Source organism: Grampus griseus, assembly GCF_964374135.1.
Source record: "Grampus griseus genome assembly, chromosome: 20".
Lineage (NCBI taxonomy): Eukaryota > Metazoa > Chordata > Mammalia > Artiodactyla > Delphinidae > Grampus > Grampus griseus.
In genome coordinates, this window is record NC_139014.1 from 25,442,537 (window position 1) to 25,459,216 (window position 16,680).

Below are 16,680 nucleotides of genomic sequence, written 5' to 3' on the forward strand. Positions count from 1 at the left end.
ATCCAGCGTGAGAGGGAAGCTTCGATGTTCTCTTCTGCTTCCCCAGGTGATTCCCACTCCGCTCACTGGGGGTGACGCAGCCCGACAGTGACTGCCCTGACCTTGGGCAGTCCAGTATTTTGGGGTTCTGGTCCCTGCTGTGCTGCATGACTTTGGGCAAGTGACCTGCCCTCTCTGAGCCTCCCCCTGAAGCAGAGGAGGTGGCTCCCCTCCCCCCACACCTTGCAGTGGCTGGGAGGGTAAGGAAGAGGGGCTGCCCCCCTTTATCCCCCACATCCCTGCCCCCTGACTCACCAGGGGGATGGGGTGAGTGGTGACAGCATCTCACCTGCCCCATCACTGTCACCCCCGAGCTCTGAGGCACCTGAGGTGAGAGTGAGGGACCCAGGCCTCTGGCTGCCCCCTGTGGGAGCCGTTGGAATGTATTGCCTGGCTGGCCCCCTTCACCCACCCTCTCACCCCCGCTTCACCCCAGATCTTTGATTTTGATTCCTTCCGCCCCCGTTCTGAGTGTCTGGCCTTCACCCTGCCCTCCCTTCCCCAGGGTTTCCCACCACAGGGTCTGGAAGTGTGTGTGACGCCCACTGCGCTGTGATCAGAAGTCAGATTAAAAATCAGGGAGTGTTTTCCCTCGTTTCTGTACCAAGGTGTTGGCTCAGTTCCTGCCGTGGGAAGGAAGGGACTCCCCGCAGGGTTTCTGCCTGCTGAGCTCTGGAGGGACAGACAGTCTGGGCGATGAGGTGGCCTGAGTCCTAAAGCCCAGGCCCACCAGGAGAATGAAGGGAAAGGGAGAGAGCTGGGGACTCATCTCTCCACCTACCCCGCCAGGTGATCAAAACCATTCAGAAGAGAAGCATAACATCTCCCTCTGCCACTTTCTTGGGAAGACTTTCAGAAGTGGACTCAATCCCAGCTTCTGCCTTGTGTCTTCCTCGCACTCATGGCCGAGGCTCTGCAGCCCCCCCAGCCCACACCCATCATAACTCCAGGCGTGTCGGTGTGTTAAGGAGTGCTCTCAGCCATCCCTCTTGACTCAGTGATCTCAGTTCCCAGCCCCCAGAGCAAAGTTTTGAAGTCCTGCAGGAGCCCGTGTGGGGCGACCTTGTCCCTGTCCGTGATGCTGAGGCAGCAGCCTCTTCCAGGAGAGAAGGGCTGTCTGGCAAGGTCGGCTGGGGCTACAGAGGGGAAACCTCTCTCACCCCAGCTCCCTCCCCCTCCTCCCCTCCAGCGGGAAAATGCTGCCACACCTTCCTGCACCGTGGTAGAGTGAAGGACTCAAGAGCTGGGGGCTCAGGGACAGACCCACTCATGTTTAATAACTGATAAGAGCTGTGGAAATGGGCATGGCCGGAGGACAGAGCACAGGAATTTGGGGAGCTGTTCTGGGAGACAGTAGCCCTACCACCCTGGAATTGGACTGGGACTCATGGGTTGCCCTCCTGCTCAACCGACCAGATGGAGTCTCTGTTTGTCTTCTAAACTCTCCTGGCCAAGGCCCTGTATCGAGGTGAGGGACCTTCCTTTCTGTTCCTGCAGTTGGGAGTGCAACGAATACACGGGCATCTTTTCACTTCCCTCCTCCTCTATGCCCACAGGCTCGGGGAGGAGAAGCGCCTTCTCACAACCAAGACTCCTCCTCAGGTGAGGCGGGGGCTTGATCAAGCTGCTGAGGCCCCTCCAAAGGCGGGGAGCTGCTCTCCAGGGGTGCAGCTGGCCCCTTCCTCTCCTCTCCCTCCTCCTTCTCCCCCGCCGAGGCTCCAGCCCCCAGGGCTGCCTTCCCTCCATTGCTGCCCAGCACTGCTCTCACCAGCCTGCCCCTGGGGGGTGCCTTGGCTGGACCCAGGTGGAGGCAGGTCAACGGCTTGGGAATTCGTGAAGGCTGCTTCTCGGGCCTGTGGTCTCTCCGGGGCCGAATCCTGTGCCTGAGCTTCAGCTTGTAGATGGATGGGACTCTCCGGGGCTTCCGGAGTGTTCTCTTGCCCTTGCCTGGACATGCCTTGGCTTTATCAGAACTGGGGGCGGAGGGCAAAGGTGTGGAGGACTCTGGGGTGGCAGACACAGCAGGGGCTGAGCAGTCCTGCCCCCTTTGAGCCGGGACCTTCGTTGTCCCGGCACCCTTGGCACTTGGGCTTGCTTTCGTCCTCAGCCCACTCTCTTCGGCTCCCAGTTTCCGTTTTGGGCTTCCTGGGCCTGCACTTACAGCCGGCTTAGGGCAGCCTGTAGGGGCTGCCTTCCAGGCTCCCAGGTCCACCTTAAGGAGGGGTGGGGGGCCCTGAGCCAGTTCTTGGATGACTTTGTCATAAGGACCCCCAGGCTCAGGCCACCGCCCACCCAGGCTGGGCACGTAGACTCCACTGCGAGGAACGACTCCAGACGCTGCGCCCTGGGGGCAGACAGCGGCCACCTCTAGCAGCTTCATGCTGGCCAAAAGCTGCTCCCCAAGGCTGTGGTGGATGGCTTGCTCCTTGATCCCACCCGAGGGCAGGGGAGTGCACCTCCCCTCCTGGTGCTGTGGGCCCAGGCCCCAGGGCTCTCCGGCCTCTGCTGTCACCTGGACATCCAGCTTCTGGACCTCTTGCCTCTCTTCCACAGAGCAGTCCCCATGTCTGGACCCAGACAGGTCCCCAGTGACGGCCCTTAATGGAATGGGCCCTCTCCCCAGTTCTGTCCTGGGACCTCCACTTGCAGTCCCTGGAAAGCTTCTTCCCAGAGTCGGGGGGCAAGCTGGGGGCAACCGGACCAGGATCTTGGTGGGTCCTTTAACAGGGGATGGAGAATGGACAGATGCTGTCTCCCTAAGCTGGGAGGAGGCACCCTCGGCCTCATCCCCGGGGGGTGGCCTGGGGCCCACAGGCTTGGCTGGGCTGGAGGAACAAGGCAGGGGAGATGCTCCTCCTGCTGGTGTCCCTGTGGTAGTGGCCTCAGGGGCTTGGAGTCCCTGGGGGATGGGGGTCCTGGCACGAGTTCCCCAGCTGTCTGTCTCCTCATGAACCCAAGATGTGGGAGTCCTTCTCCTGGGGAGTTCAGGGGGGTATCTGTCCTCCCTCTTCCCTGAGGAGGTGCACTGTGTGCCTTGGCCCCTGGGAGTAGGTGAGGACTGGGGGCTCGGGGGGCTGTCCCCATCTGGCAGCTGCCTCCAACACAGGGCGAGTGACTTCTCCTGGCACCTGAAAGGGAGAATCATAGGTTATCGGCAGGGCTATCTGATCCAGTCCCCTGGCTCCCAGTCCCCTGGCTCTGCGAAGGGATGGCCTTTCCCCAGCCAGAACTCCCAGGGGGTCAGACTTCATGTTGAAGGAAGCAGATGCTCTCTCTCCCCCGTGCCTGCCAGAGACTCTTCCTTACAGCAGATACTGCTTAAGTCTGTCCTCCCCCATTCCTTGTGTAGCAGATAGAAAGCAGCCTGGTCTGGACCCCAGGTTGCTTCAGATCCCACAGCTACAGGTCACCAGTCTTGGGTGGGGAGGGTCTTAGTTTCTGCTCTACCATGAAATGGCAGAGGGACCGTGGGTAAGTCTGTTCCCTTTATGGGCCTCAGCCTCCTCATCTGTGAAATGGGAGGGTGTATGAAGTTAACTAGATGATCCTAAAGGTACTGGGTGTTTTTTGGTTCTGAACACCTGAGGTCTTGCTGGGATAGGGGCACTGCTGGGAGACCTGCTCCCCTTATCTTGGGGTGGGGTGGCCTCTGAGAATGTAGACTCCAAAACAGGAAGAGGCCCTGCCCTGTCCCTCCCCAGTACCTCGGGAATGGTGCTGTCTCTCTGAGGATCCCTGCTCCTGCTCTCCGTTCACGGTGGGGTGTAGGGGAGGAGGCGGCAGGGGGCCTCTGCTTTCGACCCGAAGAGGTATATGTCGTCCAGTCCACGGAGGGCAGGGGGCTCTGGGAGCGGCTGATGGTCATCGTAGGCTGGGGCTGTGAGGGCCCATCGTCCACCCTCACTTCATGCTGCACCAGTGGGACAGGGGGCTTCAGGAAGCTGCCCGTCTTGTGTGCTACCAACACAGCCCCCCAGAGACAGGAGAGGAGGAAAGGGTTAAACTCCTGCTGATGGGGTCCACCGTTCCCTCCCCCAGCTGTCCCACACCCTGAATCCCGCATTAGAGACAGTGGGACCTACTGTGACAGTGACAGCACCGCAATTTCCTCAAGGGAGGGGTTTAGGGGATGAAATCTGGTCAGAGGGCCTGGCTGGGGGACTTGTTTAAAGCTGCAAGTCCACGTCTTTGCTTAGATTGCATGCTTATTTGGGGTGGCTTGAGGTGCTGATGGACGTTACGGGAAGACTAAAGACCTTCCAAATCATGCTTGGCGCCTCCATCAGAGCCAGACCTAAGCCCTGCCCACATGCCCTCATGACCAAATACTGATTCTGTGTATTTGGCGCCACCTTGTGGCTCAAGTTGGTACTGCACCGTGGCTGGCCCGCTTTCCGCCTAGAACTGAGAGGCCACCCACACCTGTACCTTCTACAGTATCTTCCTTCCTCCATCCCCTGCACACCTCTTGCCCCTGGAGATCAGGCCTACCTCCCGCGTCCGCTTCCGGCCTCCCGACCCGGAGTCATAGGGAAGGGACTCTCAGGGGACTTACAGAGGGATGTGCACCGGCAGGGGTCATGTTTGTCCAGATAGTGACCGAGTGTGTCCCAGCCGCCCCCCACACGCACCATCACGTGGTTCCGGAGGATCTGCAGGGGGCAAGGGTGAGGTGGAGGGCAAGGTGAGGGAGTCCCCTCTCCATGGACCAGCCTGCAGGCCTTCAGCCCTTGCTCCCATCCACGTACACATGCACACGTGTAGTTGGGAGCGTGCCTATGTTGCAGCCTGAGTCCCCTGCAGGACTGGCATCAGATAGCACATGTTGTCAAGGGTGGAGGCCAAGCTGACATACAGCAAGTTGCCCCTCGGCGAGACAAGGGATCTCCCAAGCACTGTGTAGTCTACCTCCCGACTCCCTCCTCTCCCTTCGCTGGGAAGCGGTTGACGCCTGCGCACGTTTGTATCAGAAACGGGGGGGGGCGCTGGCTTTGCCCTCGTGGTGTGTGTGTTAAAGGACCCGCAGGAGTCCTGGCCCGACTCCGCTCCAGGTCACGTAGCCTCTCCAGGCGTCCACTTCCTTAGTGGAAACGGGGCGCCACAATCCATCCCCACCTGCTTCACAGAGCTCTTGGCTCAGGCTCTGGGTGAAGGCCCAGGGAGCTGGCTCTGCCTCCAGGTGTGGCCCGACCCAAGGAGAAGAAGGCTTAGCTGTGCCCCTGAGCCGCTGGCCACACCCCCAGGTGCAGACTGTTTCTGGCCAGGTGGCCAGGCATGGGGCGCGGTGGAGGGGGTGGGGAGTGGGGAGTAGCGGGAGGCACAGTTCAGACTTGTACTGCCGCTCAGAAGGCACCAAGCTGGGCATGTGAGCCGCGGACCGCAGGGTTGATGTGGCTGGGCCCTGCGGGGAACACAAACTGGGCGGGGAGGGCGGGGAACGGGGTCTCAGGCCCCTTGCTGTGACCAAGCCTGTGGGTGGAAAAGTGGGAGTATGCTTCATCCTCACTTCTGACTGGGGAGACCCCCTTCTGAACTAAGGTGGAGGCAGATGGGGGGGGTTCTGGTTCTGGCTGCCCTCATGGAAGGAGGGGACATGCTTGCCAACTTTGTCAGGAATCTTCTGGAATTCTCCAAGGGAGAGAAGGAAAGCCCCAAGGCCTGATAACTGGCGATGAATGGTGATTTCCTGTCCTTGCCTTCAGGCCTGGGCAAAGTCCCACGGAAGGAAACCTGATTCTGCTGACCCCAGAGAGGGCCCTCCACCCCCGACCAGGGACTTACCCGGATGAAGATGAGGGTGTTGGAGTCTCCCACGCGGTACTTCCCCTCGGACACCTTGACCATGGAGAACTGAACCGGGCACGTGCAGCGGCTCACCAGGCTCTGAACCTGCGGGCAGTGGGCAATGGGTTCAGCCCTCCCCTCTGCCCAGGTAGCCAAGCTCCCCCTGCATGCTGGGTCAAGCCCAACGGGCGGCCTGCCTGCCCCCCAGACCCAAGGCTTCTGCCAAGTCAGGGCAGGGGTCTGAGAAGCAAGTAGAGAAGCCTTTTAATGGCTCAACGAGAACAAGACCTTGAGTGGTCGGTCACCTACGGCCCAGCACCCTCGTGAGTCAGCTAACAGAGGCCGTGGAGTGTGATGGTTAAGGTGGACCTTGGAACCTGACAGGTTTGGGTGGGAATCCTGCCTCCACCGCACTATAGGCCTTGGGCAAGGTAAGAAACCTCCCTGAGCTCGATTCCTTGGTGGTAGAAGTGATTCCTAGTCACAGCCAGAGCTAACTCCCAGGACAGGACCCTCTGTGCCAGACACTGGCTGAGCGCTTCACGTGCGCTGGCTCATCTAACAGCCACCGCGGTCGTGGAAGGTAGGCACGGTTACATCCCCACAGTACAGATAAGGGAGCTGAGGCACAGAGAGGGCAAATAATTTGCCCAGTCACACGGCTGCACAGCAGTGGAACTAAGACTTAAACCAAGCAGTCAGAAAAGGTTCTGCGTTCTTAACAACCGTCCCACGGGGTTTAAACGAGAGAGGCGTAGGGTGCTGGATTCATAAAGAAAACGATGAGCATCGAGGCTCCAAGTGGACACGACTTACTTAACAACCACGCGGTGAGAGAGTGTCGAGGAGGGGACTGGGGCTGAAGAAGGGGGTGGCTCAGAGGGGCCGGATTCGGAGGGGGAGAGGGAGGCGGGGCGAAGGAAGGCGGGGCCGAGGGCGTGTCCGGAGCCCTCACCAACTGGTCCAGGTTGCGGAAGTGGCAGGGCGGGCGCGTGGGGGGCTCGGGCGGCGGCGGGGGGTCGGGCGGGGGCAGGGCCAGCTCCAGCCGCAGTTCCTGGTCGATGTCCTCCTCCAGCCGCACCAGGCTGGGCGCCGCGACGCCGAAGCGCCGGGCCCGGCGGCCCAGCTCCAGCAGGCACAACACCACGTTCTTCACGTTCTTGCGCAGCACCAGGTCATCCGTCTCGAACATCAGCACCTCTGGCCGGGGCGGGAGAGGGGAGAGGAGGGTAGGCAGCCTGAGATCCCTGCTGACCTGCCCGGAGCAAGCAAGCGGAACAGGTGGGATAGCCCTGGGGCCATCCTGGACCAGGGCGCGGACGCAGGCATGGGGGATGGGGGGTTGCGTCTCAGGTTCTTGGCGGCGAGCCAGCCCCTAGGAGGGTCTGGACAGAATTGCTCAGGTACTGAGTGCAAGACGAGGTGGCTGCCTTATGGCGGGGCAGGGTGTGGGGGAGAAGAGGGGACACAGCCAAGCGAAGGAGCCTAACTCCACCAGCCCTTCTCCCCGCTCTGTTTGCCAGGATGGGTCCAGGAGCAAGAAGCAGTCTGTGCTGCTTCCCATCCGCGCCTCTCACCTCCAGTAACCCCCAGGCACCCCAGACTCAACTCCCAGCCCACACATAACCAGGCTGGGGTGAGTACAGGCTCTGGAGCCTGACTGCCAGCTTTGGAACCCTGACGCTCCCACGCACCGGACGTATGACCTTGGGCTAGTCCCAGCTTCAGTCTCCTCTTCTGTAAAACGGGAAAGTAGTCTGTTTCATGGGTTGCTGTAGGGCTAGTTACGTGTTTGCAGGCAATGGCTGGCACGTGGTAAGTGCCCGATAAAACGCTGGCCTTTATCAACCCTCCAGTCCTGTTCCATATTGTGTTGCCACCGACTGGCCGGTAGGCCAGGCCTGACCCCTCCCTCTGCCACACTCCCACTGCCTTTGGTCTGAAGGATGGTGCGGCACCCAGCTTCATCCCCGCTGCTGGGTCCAAGGCCAAGGAGATGAGGGAGCCTGATATCAGTCCTAGAGTCTTGGAAGCCCCAAACACGGCTGGCCCCTCCCTAACATCCACTTGCCTCCTCCCCTGTCCCCTCCCCACCCCACTGTAGCCCAAACACACGCCTTCTTTGTGCCCCCCTGCCTAGAACTCCCTGTCCGCCAAACTTCTTTTTATTCTCCAAGACTCAGCTCAAATCTCCATCCACTATATGGTCTTTCCAGGCCCATCAGGTGGCTGTTTCCGCCTCTGTCTCCCCAGCACAGATGCCTCTCCTTGAGCTTCTACCACGTTGGGCTATAATTTATGCATCTTCTCAGCTGTCTCTCTTCCCTGGGCCACAAACTTCTTGGCACTGGTTCTCAGCCCTCTTAGCGCTCGGTGCCCAGCACGACGCTCTACCCAAAGGAGACAGGTGCTCGAATCATCCAATCAACACATTTATTTATTGGGGATTTCCTATGAGATTGGGAAACTGAGGCATGAAAAGGAATGAGCTGGCCCAAGGCAAATCTGGAAGGAGGACCGTGGCTCCTGACCCCTGATGCAGCCTGAGCCTTAGAGAGGAGATTGACGCCTGACAAGATAAGGGTCTGGGGAGGGGGGGGCCAGGGTGCTTACCTTGGATACCCATCTCCTTGCGGCACCATTGGATGAAGTTGGAGATGTTGTCCCGGGCCTGGAAGGTGCCTGGCTGGGCGGCCCCATTGCAGGAAACCCCGGCCCGGGGCAGGGGCATGCTTTGGGCTCGGGCAGGTGCCTCAGCCAGGAAGGCCAGGGCGGCCTCAGTGACGGCGTTGGCATGCTGGCACAGCGCCAGGCCCGTCTCCAGCGCCTGCAGGAAGTTAGCCGCGTCGATGTCCAGCCCGTAGAGATCCCGAAGCCACTCGGCCAGGTCCTCCTTCATGGCTTCCAGGTACTGCTCGCTGGACTTAAAGGGCCGGATGCTGCTCACCGGAGGCCTCGGGGTCCCAGGCCTCCTCCTGCCAACCCCAGGCTGGGCCATGGCTGGACCACCAGCCGGGGAAGGGGCAGCTGCCTCCTCTCTCCCACAGCTGTGTCTTCACTCCTACCACCTGCTGGGTTCTCCCTGACTCAGGGGTTCCCCTTGTCCTCCGAGAGCCCAGGACGGCTCTGCTACTTGCCGCTGGCTTCAGCCACGGTCACTGCCGCCACTGGGCTGGGCCAGGCCTGCCCCCTCCCCCTCCCCATTCCTCAGTCCCTGCCAGAACTTTCCTACTTGGTAGCCCTGCAGCGACCTCACACCCCAGCTGCCCAGTCCGCTCAGAGGTCGCCACCTCCCAGGACAGATGGAGGTGAGGATACTCCTTTCTCCCCCCAGGGCTGGACAGGCTGTGCTAGCTGCATCCCACCCACCACCGGCCAGCCTGGAGTCTGGCTGGCGGCCTCTCCACTCTGCTTTCCTCTCCTTGGAGACAGTGACTGCTACAAACACTCCTTGTTAACCCTTCCTGGCATTGCCTGCCCTGGAGCCTGGGGAGCAGAGGAAGGCTGGGGCTGGCTTCTCTCACTTGGTTGACACTGGTGGGGGCTTTTGGGAAATGAGGGTGAGAAGCAGGGCCAGGGATGCCATGCCCCTTGGTGTTTAGTGAGCACCGTAGGATAGGGATGAAATAGATGCAGCGACAGAGTCCATACACATGAGTTTGGCCTTGGACCCTTTCCTGAAGCCCTCTGTGGCCTTCATATACTGCCTAGCCTCTCTGTGCCTTAGTTGCATCAATTATAAAATGGGAATAATAATATCTACCTCTCCAGGGTGTTGTGAAGAATAGAGGAATCGCGAATGTGGGAAGTATCAGACTATTAAGACTGGGGGGGTCCCAGCTCTCACTGATTCTCCCAGCAGCCTTGTTTGTGCACCATGCTCCCTAAGTTCTCTGGAGAACCCCTCCCACTCTACCCACGTGCTTCCTCCAGAGTGGGCTGTCAATCATAGTACCTCACCCCATGGCCACAGCAATGCATTCATTCAACAAATATTTCCTGAGTACCTACTGTGTGCCACGCACTATTATAGCCCTGAGGGTGTAGCTATAAATGAAGTCCCTGACCTCATGGAGGCTGCTTATATGTTGGTGGGTGTTGGATGACAGATAACAAACTTACAAGTCTATAGTAAGTCAGACGGTGATAAACACCAGGGAGAAAACTAAAGGACTAAAGGAGAAGGGGGAGGTATTTTCTATAAGGGGGTCAGGAAAGGCCTCACTGATATGGTGATGATTGAGCAGGGACCTAAGAGAAGTGAGGAAGCATATCTTCGGGAAGGGTACTCGGGCAGAGGGAACAGCCAGTGCCAAAGCTCCAGGCAGGGGAATTTCCCAGAGGTCCAGTGGTTAGGACTCAGCGCTTTCACTGCCGTGGCCTGGGTTCAGTCCCTGGTTGGGGAAATAAAATCTCGCAAGCCACGTGGCTCAGCCGAAAAAATAAAAACACTCTAGGCAGGGGGATGGTTAGCATATCCCAGGAATAGCAGTGACAGGTAGGCTCTGAGGAAGAGAGGAAATGGGGCCTCAGATTATGCAGGGCTTTTCTTTACCTTTTGGAAGGTAATTTTCTTTCAATTTCTTTCTTTCTTTCGTTCTTTCTTTCTGTCTATCTCTCTCCCCCTCTCTCTCTCTCTTTCTTTCTCTCTCTCTCTCCTGCCCTTCCTTCCTTCCTTCCTTCCTCCCTCCCTCCCTCCCTTCCTCCCTCCCTTCCACTGCATCGGGTCTTAGTTGCAGCATTCATGTGGGATCTAGTTCCCTGACCAGAGATAGAATCCGGGACCTCTGCATTGGGAGCGCAGAGTCTTAACCACTGGACCACCAGGGAAGGCCCTCAATTACCTTTTAAAGGCATCAAGATGGTGATTGTTGTACCCATTTATGGATGAGGAAACAAGAAAACTGAAGCTGGCAGGAGGCCTGAGTTCCTCAGTGTAATGAACCTCTCCATAGGGTTGCTTGAGTGTGCTGAAGACATGGCAGCTGGCTTTCTCTAGAGTGAGAGAGCAAGACGGAAGCCACAGGGTCTTTTGTTACCTAGCCTTGAAAGTCACACTCTGTCATTTCCACAATATCCTATCAATTACCCAGGTTGGCCTTATTTCATTTGGGAAGGGTCTACATTAGAGTGTGACTACCAGGAGACAAGGGTCATTGGGAGCCATTCTAGAGACTGGTTACCCCAATACAGAGGAGCTATTTCTTTTCCATTCTTGCTAATAAAATCCTATTTTCAGGTATTAGGTAGGGCTTTCTTGAAATTAGGGAAGATGAGCCCAGCCCCAGAGAGAGAACCTGACTTCCAATTGTCAAGTCTTCCAGCCATTCTGTGAGCTCTATTTTTTTTCTTTAAATTAGCCAGAGTAAACTTTTGAATTTTGCAATCAGGAACCAAGGTGGTTGGGACTTCCCTGGTGGTGCAGTGTTTAAGAATCTGCCTGCCAATGCAGGGGACACGGGTTTGAGCCCTGGTCCAGGACGATCCCACATGCCGCAGAGCAACTAAGCCCGTGTGCCACAGTTGCTGAGCCTGCACCCTAGAGCCCATGAGCCACAACTACTGAGCCCACATGCCACAACTACTGACACCCGCACGCCTAGAGCCCATGCTCCACAACAAGAGAAGCCACCGCAATGAGAAGCCCACGCACCGCAATGAAGAGTAACCCCCGCTCGCTGCAACTACAGAAAGCCCGTGCTCAGCAACGAAGACCCAACGCAGCCAAAATAATTAATTAATTAATTTAAAAAAATAAGTAGGAGCCTGAACCAAGATGGCGGAGTAGAAGGATGTGCTCTCACTCCCTCTTGTGAGAACACCAGAATCACAACTAACTGCTGAACAATCGTTGACAGGAAGACACTGGAACTCACCAAAAACGTTACCCCACATTCAAAGACAAAGGAGAAGCCACAATGAGATGGTACGAGGGGCACAATCACAATAAAATCAAATCCCATAACTGCTGGGTGGGTGACTCACAGACTGGAGAACACTTATACCACAGAAGTCCACCCACTGGAGTGACGGTTCTGAGCCCCACTTCAGGCTTCCGAACCTGAGGGTCCGGCAACGGGAGGAGGAATTCCTAGAGAAACAGACTTTGAAGGCTAGTGGGATTTGATTGCAGGACTCTGACAGGACTGGGGGAAACAGAGACTCCACTCTTGGAAGGAACACACAAAGTAGTGTGCACGTCGGGACCCAGGGAAAGGAGCAGTGACCCCAGGGGAGACTGAACTAGACCTACCTGCTAGTGTTGGAGGGTCTCCTGCAGAGGTGGTGGGTGGCTGTGGCTCACCATGAGGACAAGGACACTGGCAGCAGAAGTTCTGAGAAGTACTCCTTAGCATGAGCCCTCCCGGAGGCTGCCATTAGCCCCACCAAAGAGCCTGCAGGCTCAAGTGTTGGGTGGTCTCAGGCCAAACAACCAACAGGGAGGGAACCCAGCCCCACCCATTAGCAGTCAAGCGAATTAAAGTTCTACTGAGCTCTGCCCACCAGAGCAACAGCCAGCTCTACCCACCACCAGTCCCTCCCATCAGGAAACTTGGACAAGCCTCTTAGATAGCCTCATCCACCAGAGGGCAGACAGCAGAAGCAAGAAGAACTACAGTCCTGCAGCCAGTGGAACAAAAACTGCATTCACAGAAAGATAGACAAGATGAAAAGGCAGAGGGCTGTGAACCAGATGAAGGAACAAGATAAAACCCCAGAAAAACAACTAAATGAAGTGGAGATAGGCAACCTTCCAGAAAAAGAATTCAGAATAATGACAGTGAAGATGATCCAGGACCTCGAAAAAGAATGGAGGCAAAGGTCGAGAAGATGCAAGAAATGTTTAACAAAGACCTAGAAAAATTAAAGAACAAACAAACAGAGATGAACAATACAATAACTGAAATGAAAAATACACTAGAATGAATCAATAGCAGAATAACTGAGGCAGAAGAATGGATAAGTGACCTGGAAGACAGAATGGTGGAGTTCACTGCTGCTGAACAGAATAAAGAAAAAAGAAGGAAAAGAAATGAAGACAGCCTAAGAGACCTCTGGGACAACATTAAACGCAACAACACTCGAATTACACGCGTCCCAGAAGGAGAAGAGAGAGAGAAAGCACCGAGAAAATATTTGAAGAGATTATAGTCGAAAACTTCCCTAACATGGGAAAGGAAATAGCCACCCAAGTCCAGGAAGTGCAGAGAGTCCCATACAGGATAAACCCAAGGAGAAACATGCTGAGAAACATAATAATCAAATGGCAAAAATTAAAGACAAAGAAAAATTATTGAAAGCAGCAAGGGAAAAATGACAAATAACATACAAGGGAACTCCCATAAGGTTAACAGCTGATTTCTCAGCAGAAACTCTACAAGCCAGAAGGGAGTGGCACGATATACTGAAAGTGATGAAAGGGAAGAACCTACAACCAAGATTACTCTACCCGGCAAGGATCTCATTCAGATTCGATGGAGAAATCAAAAGTTTTACAGACAAGCAAAAGCTAAGAGAATTCAGCACCACCAAACCAGCTCTACAACAAATGCTAAAGGAACTTCTCTAAGTGGGAAACACAAGAGAAGAAAAAGACCTACAAAAACAAACCCAAAACAATTAAGAGAATGGTCACAGGAACATACATATCTATAATTACCTTAAACGTGAATGGATTAAATGCTCCAACCAAAAGACACAGGCTTGCTGAATGGATACAAAAACAAGACCCATATATATGTTGTCTACAAGAGACCCACTTCAGACCTAGGGACACATACAGACTGAAAGTGAGGGGATGGAAAAAGATATTCCATGCAAACGGAAATCAAAAGAAAGCTGGAGTAGCAATACTCATATCAGATAAAATAGACTTTAAAATAAAGAATGTTACAAGAAACAAGGAAGGACACTACATAATGATCAAGGGATCAATCCAAGAAGAAGATATAACAACTATAAATATATATGCACCCAACACAGGAGCACCTCAATACATCAGGCAACTGCTAACAGCTATAAAAGAGGAAGTCAACAGAAACACAATAATAGTGGGGGACTTTAACACCTCACTTACACCAATGGACAGGTCATCCAAAATGAAAATAAATAAGGAAACAGAAGCTTTAAATGACACAATAGACCACATAGATTTAATTGATATTTATAGGATATTCCATCCAAAAACAGCAGATTACACTTTCTTCTCAAGTGCTCACGGAACATCCTCCAGGATAGATCACATCTTGGGTCACAAATGAAGCCTCAGTAAACTTAAGAAAATTGAAATCATATCAAGCATCTTTTCTGACCACAACGCTATGAGATTAGAAATGAATGACAGGGAAAAAAACGTAAGAAACACAAACACGTTTGGAGGCTAAACAATACGTTACTAAATAACCAAGAGATCACTAAAGAAATCAAAGAGGAAATCAAAAAATACCTAGAGACAAATGACAATGAAAACACGACGATCCAAAACCTATGGGATGCAGCAAAAGCAGTTCTAAGATGGAAGTTTATAGCAATACAATCCTACCTCAAGAAACAAGAAAAATCTCAAACAATCTAACCTTACACCTAAAGGAACTAGAGAAATAAGAACAAACAAAACCCAAAGTTAGCAGAAGGAAAGAAATCATAAAGATCAGAGCAGAAATAAATGAAATAGAAACAAAGAAAACAATAGCAAAGATCAATAAAACTAAAAGCTGGTTCTTTGAGAAGATAAACAAAATTGATAAACCATTAGCCTGACTCATCAAGAAAAAGAGGGAGAGAACTCAAGTCAATAAAATTAAAAATGAAAAAGGAGAAGTTACAACAGACACCGCAGAAATACAAAGCATCCTAAGAGACTACTACAAGAAACTCTATGCCAATAAAATGGGCAACCTGGAAGAAATGGACAAATTCTTAGACAAGTAAAACCTTCCAAGACTGAACCGGGAAGAAATAGAAAATATGAACAGACCAATCACAAGTAGTGAAATTGAAACTGTGATTTAAAATCTTCCAAGAAACAAAAGTCCAGGACCAGATGGCTTCACAGGTGAATTCTATCAAACATTTAGAGAAGAGCTAACACCCATCCTTCTCAAACTCTTCCAAAAAATTACGGAGGAAGGAACACTCCCAAACTCATTCTAAGAGGCCACCATCACCCTGATACCAAAACCAGACAAAGATACTACAAAAAAAGAAAATTACAGACCAATATCACTGATGAATATAGATGCAAAAATCCTTAACAAAACACTAGCAAACAGAATCCAGCAACACATTAAAAGGATCACACACCATGATCAAGTGGGATTTATCCCAGGGATGCAAGGATTCTTCAATATATGCAAGTCAATCAATGTGATACACCATATTAACAAACTGAAGAAGAAAAACCGTGTGATCATCTCAATAGATGCAGAAAAAGCTTTTTGACAAAATTCAACACGCATTTATGATAAAAACTCTCCAGAAAGTGGGCACAGGGGGAACCTACCTCAACATAATAAAGGCCATATACGACACACCCACAGCAAACATCATTCTCAATGGTGAAAAACTGAAAGCATTTCCTCTAAGATCAGGAACAAGACAAGGATGCCCACTCTCACCACTATTATTCAACATAGTATTGGAAGTCCTAGCCACGGCAATCAGAGAAGTAAAAGAAATAAAAGGAATACAAATAGGAAAAGAGGAAATAAAACTGTCACTGTTTGCAGATGACATGATACTATACATAGAGAATCCTAAACATGCCACCAGAAAACTACAGAGCTAATCAATGAATTCGGTAAATTTGCAGGATACAAAATTAATGCACAGAAATCTCTTGCATTCCTATATTCTAATGATGAAAAATCTGAAAGAGAAATTAAGGAAACACTCCCACTTACCATTGCAACAAAAAGAATAAAACATCTAGGAATAAACCTACCTAGGGAGACAAAAGACCTGTATGCAGAAAACTATAAGACACTGATGAAAGAAATTAAAGATGATACCAACAGATGGAGAGATATACCATGTTCTTGGATTAGAAGAATCAATATTGTGAAAATGACTCTACTACCCACAGCAATCTACAGGTTCAGTGCAATCCCTATCAAATTACCAAAGGCATTTTTTACAGAGCTAGAACAAAAAAATCTTATAATTTGTATGGAGACACAAAAGACCCCGAATAGCCAAAGCAGTCTTGAGGGAAAAAAAGCAGAGCTGGAGGAATCAGACTACCTGACTTCAGACTGTACTACAAAGCTACAGTAATCAAGACAATATGGTATTGGCACAAAAACAGAAATATAGATCAATGGAACAAGATAGAAAGCCCAGAGATAAGCCCACGCACCTATGGTCAGCTAATCTATGAGAAAGCAGGCAAGGATATACAATGGAGAAAAGACAGTCTGTTCAATAAGTGGTGCTGGGAGAACTGGAGAGCTACATGTAAAAGAATGAAATTAGAACACTCCCTAACACCATACACAAAAATAAACTCAAAATGGATTCGAGACCTAAATGTAAGACTGGACACTATGAAACTCTTAGAGGAAAACATAGGAAGAACACTCTTTGACATAAATCACAGCAAGATCTTTTTTGATCCACCTCCTAGAGTAATGGAAATAAAAACAAAAATAAACAAATGGGGGGCTTCCCTGGTGGCGCAGTGGTTGAGAGTCTGTCTGCTGATGCAGGTTTGTACCCCGGTCCGGGAAGATCCCACATGCCGCGGAGTGGCTAGACTCGTGAGCCACGGCCGCTGAGCCTGCGCGTCCGGAGCCTGTGCTCCGCAACGGGAGATGCCACAGCAGTGAGAGGCCCGCGTACCACAAAAAAAAAAAAAAA

The 16,680-nt window shown here is 52.9% G+C and overlaps 1 protein-coding gene across 1 annotated transcript; it reads right to left on the bottom strand.

Annotated features, from left to right (window-relative positions):
• Positions 1–1,618: 1,618 nt before the first annotated feature.
• On the bottom strand, positions 1,619–8,821 carry GAS2L2 (growth arrest specific 2 like 2; the record flags this gene model as incomplete). Its single annotated transcript, XM_082679428.1, has 6 exons — positions 1,619–3,167; positions 3,744–3,996; positions 4,595–4,691; positions 5,821–5,928; positions 6,779–7,023; positions 8,437–8,821. 6 exons carry the CDS (start codon positions 8,819–8,821, stop codon positions 1,619–1,621), a joined length of 2,637 nt encoding a protein of 878 aa, XP_082535554.1.
• Between the last annotated feature and the right edge of the window lie 7,859 nt (positions 8,822–16,680).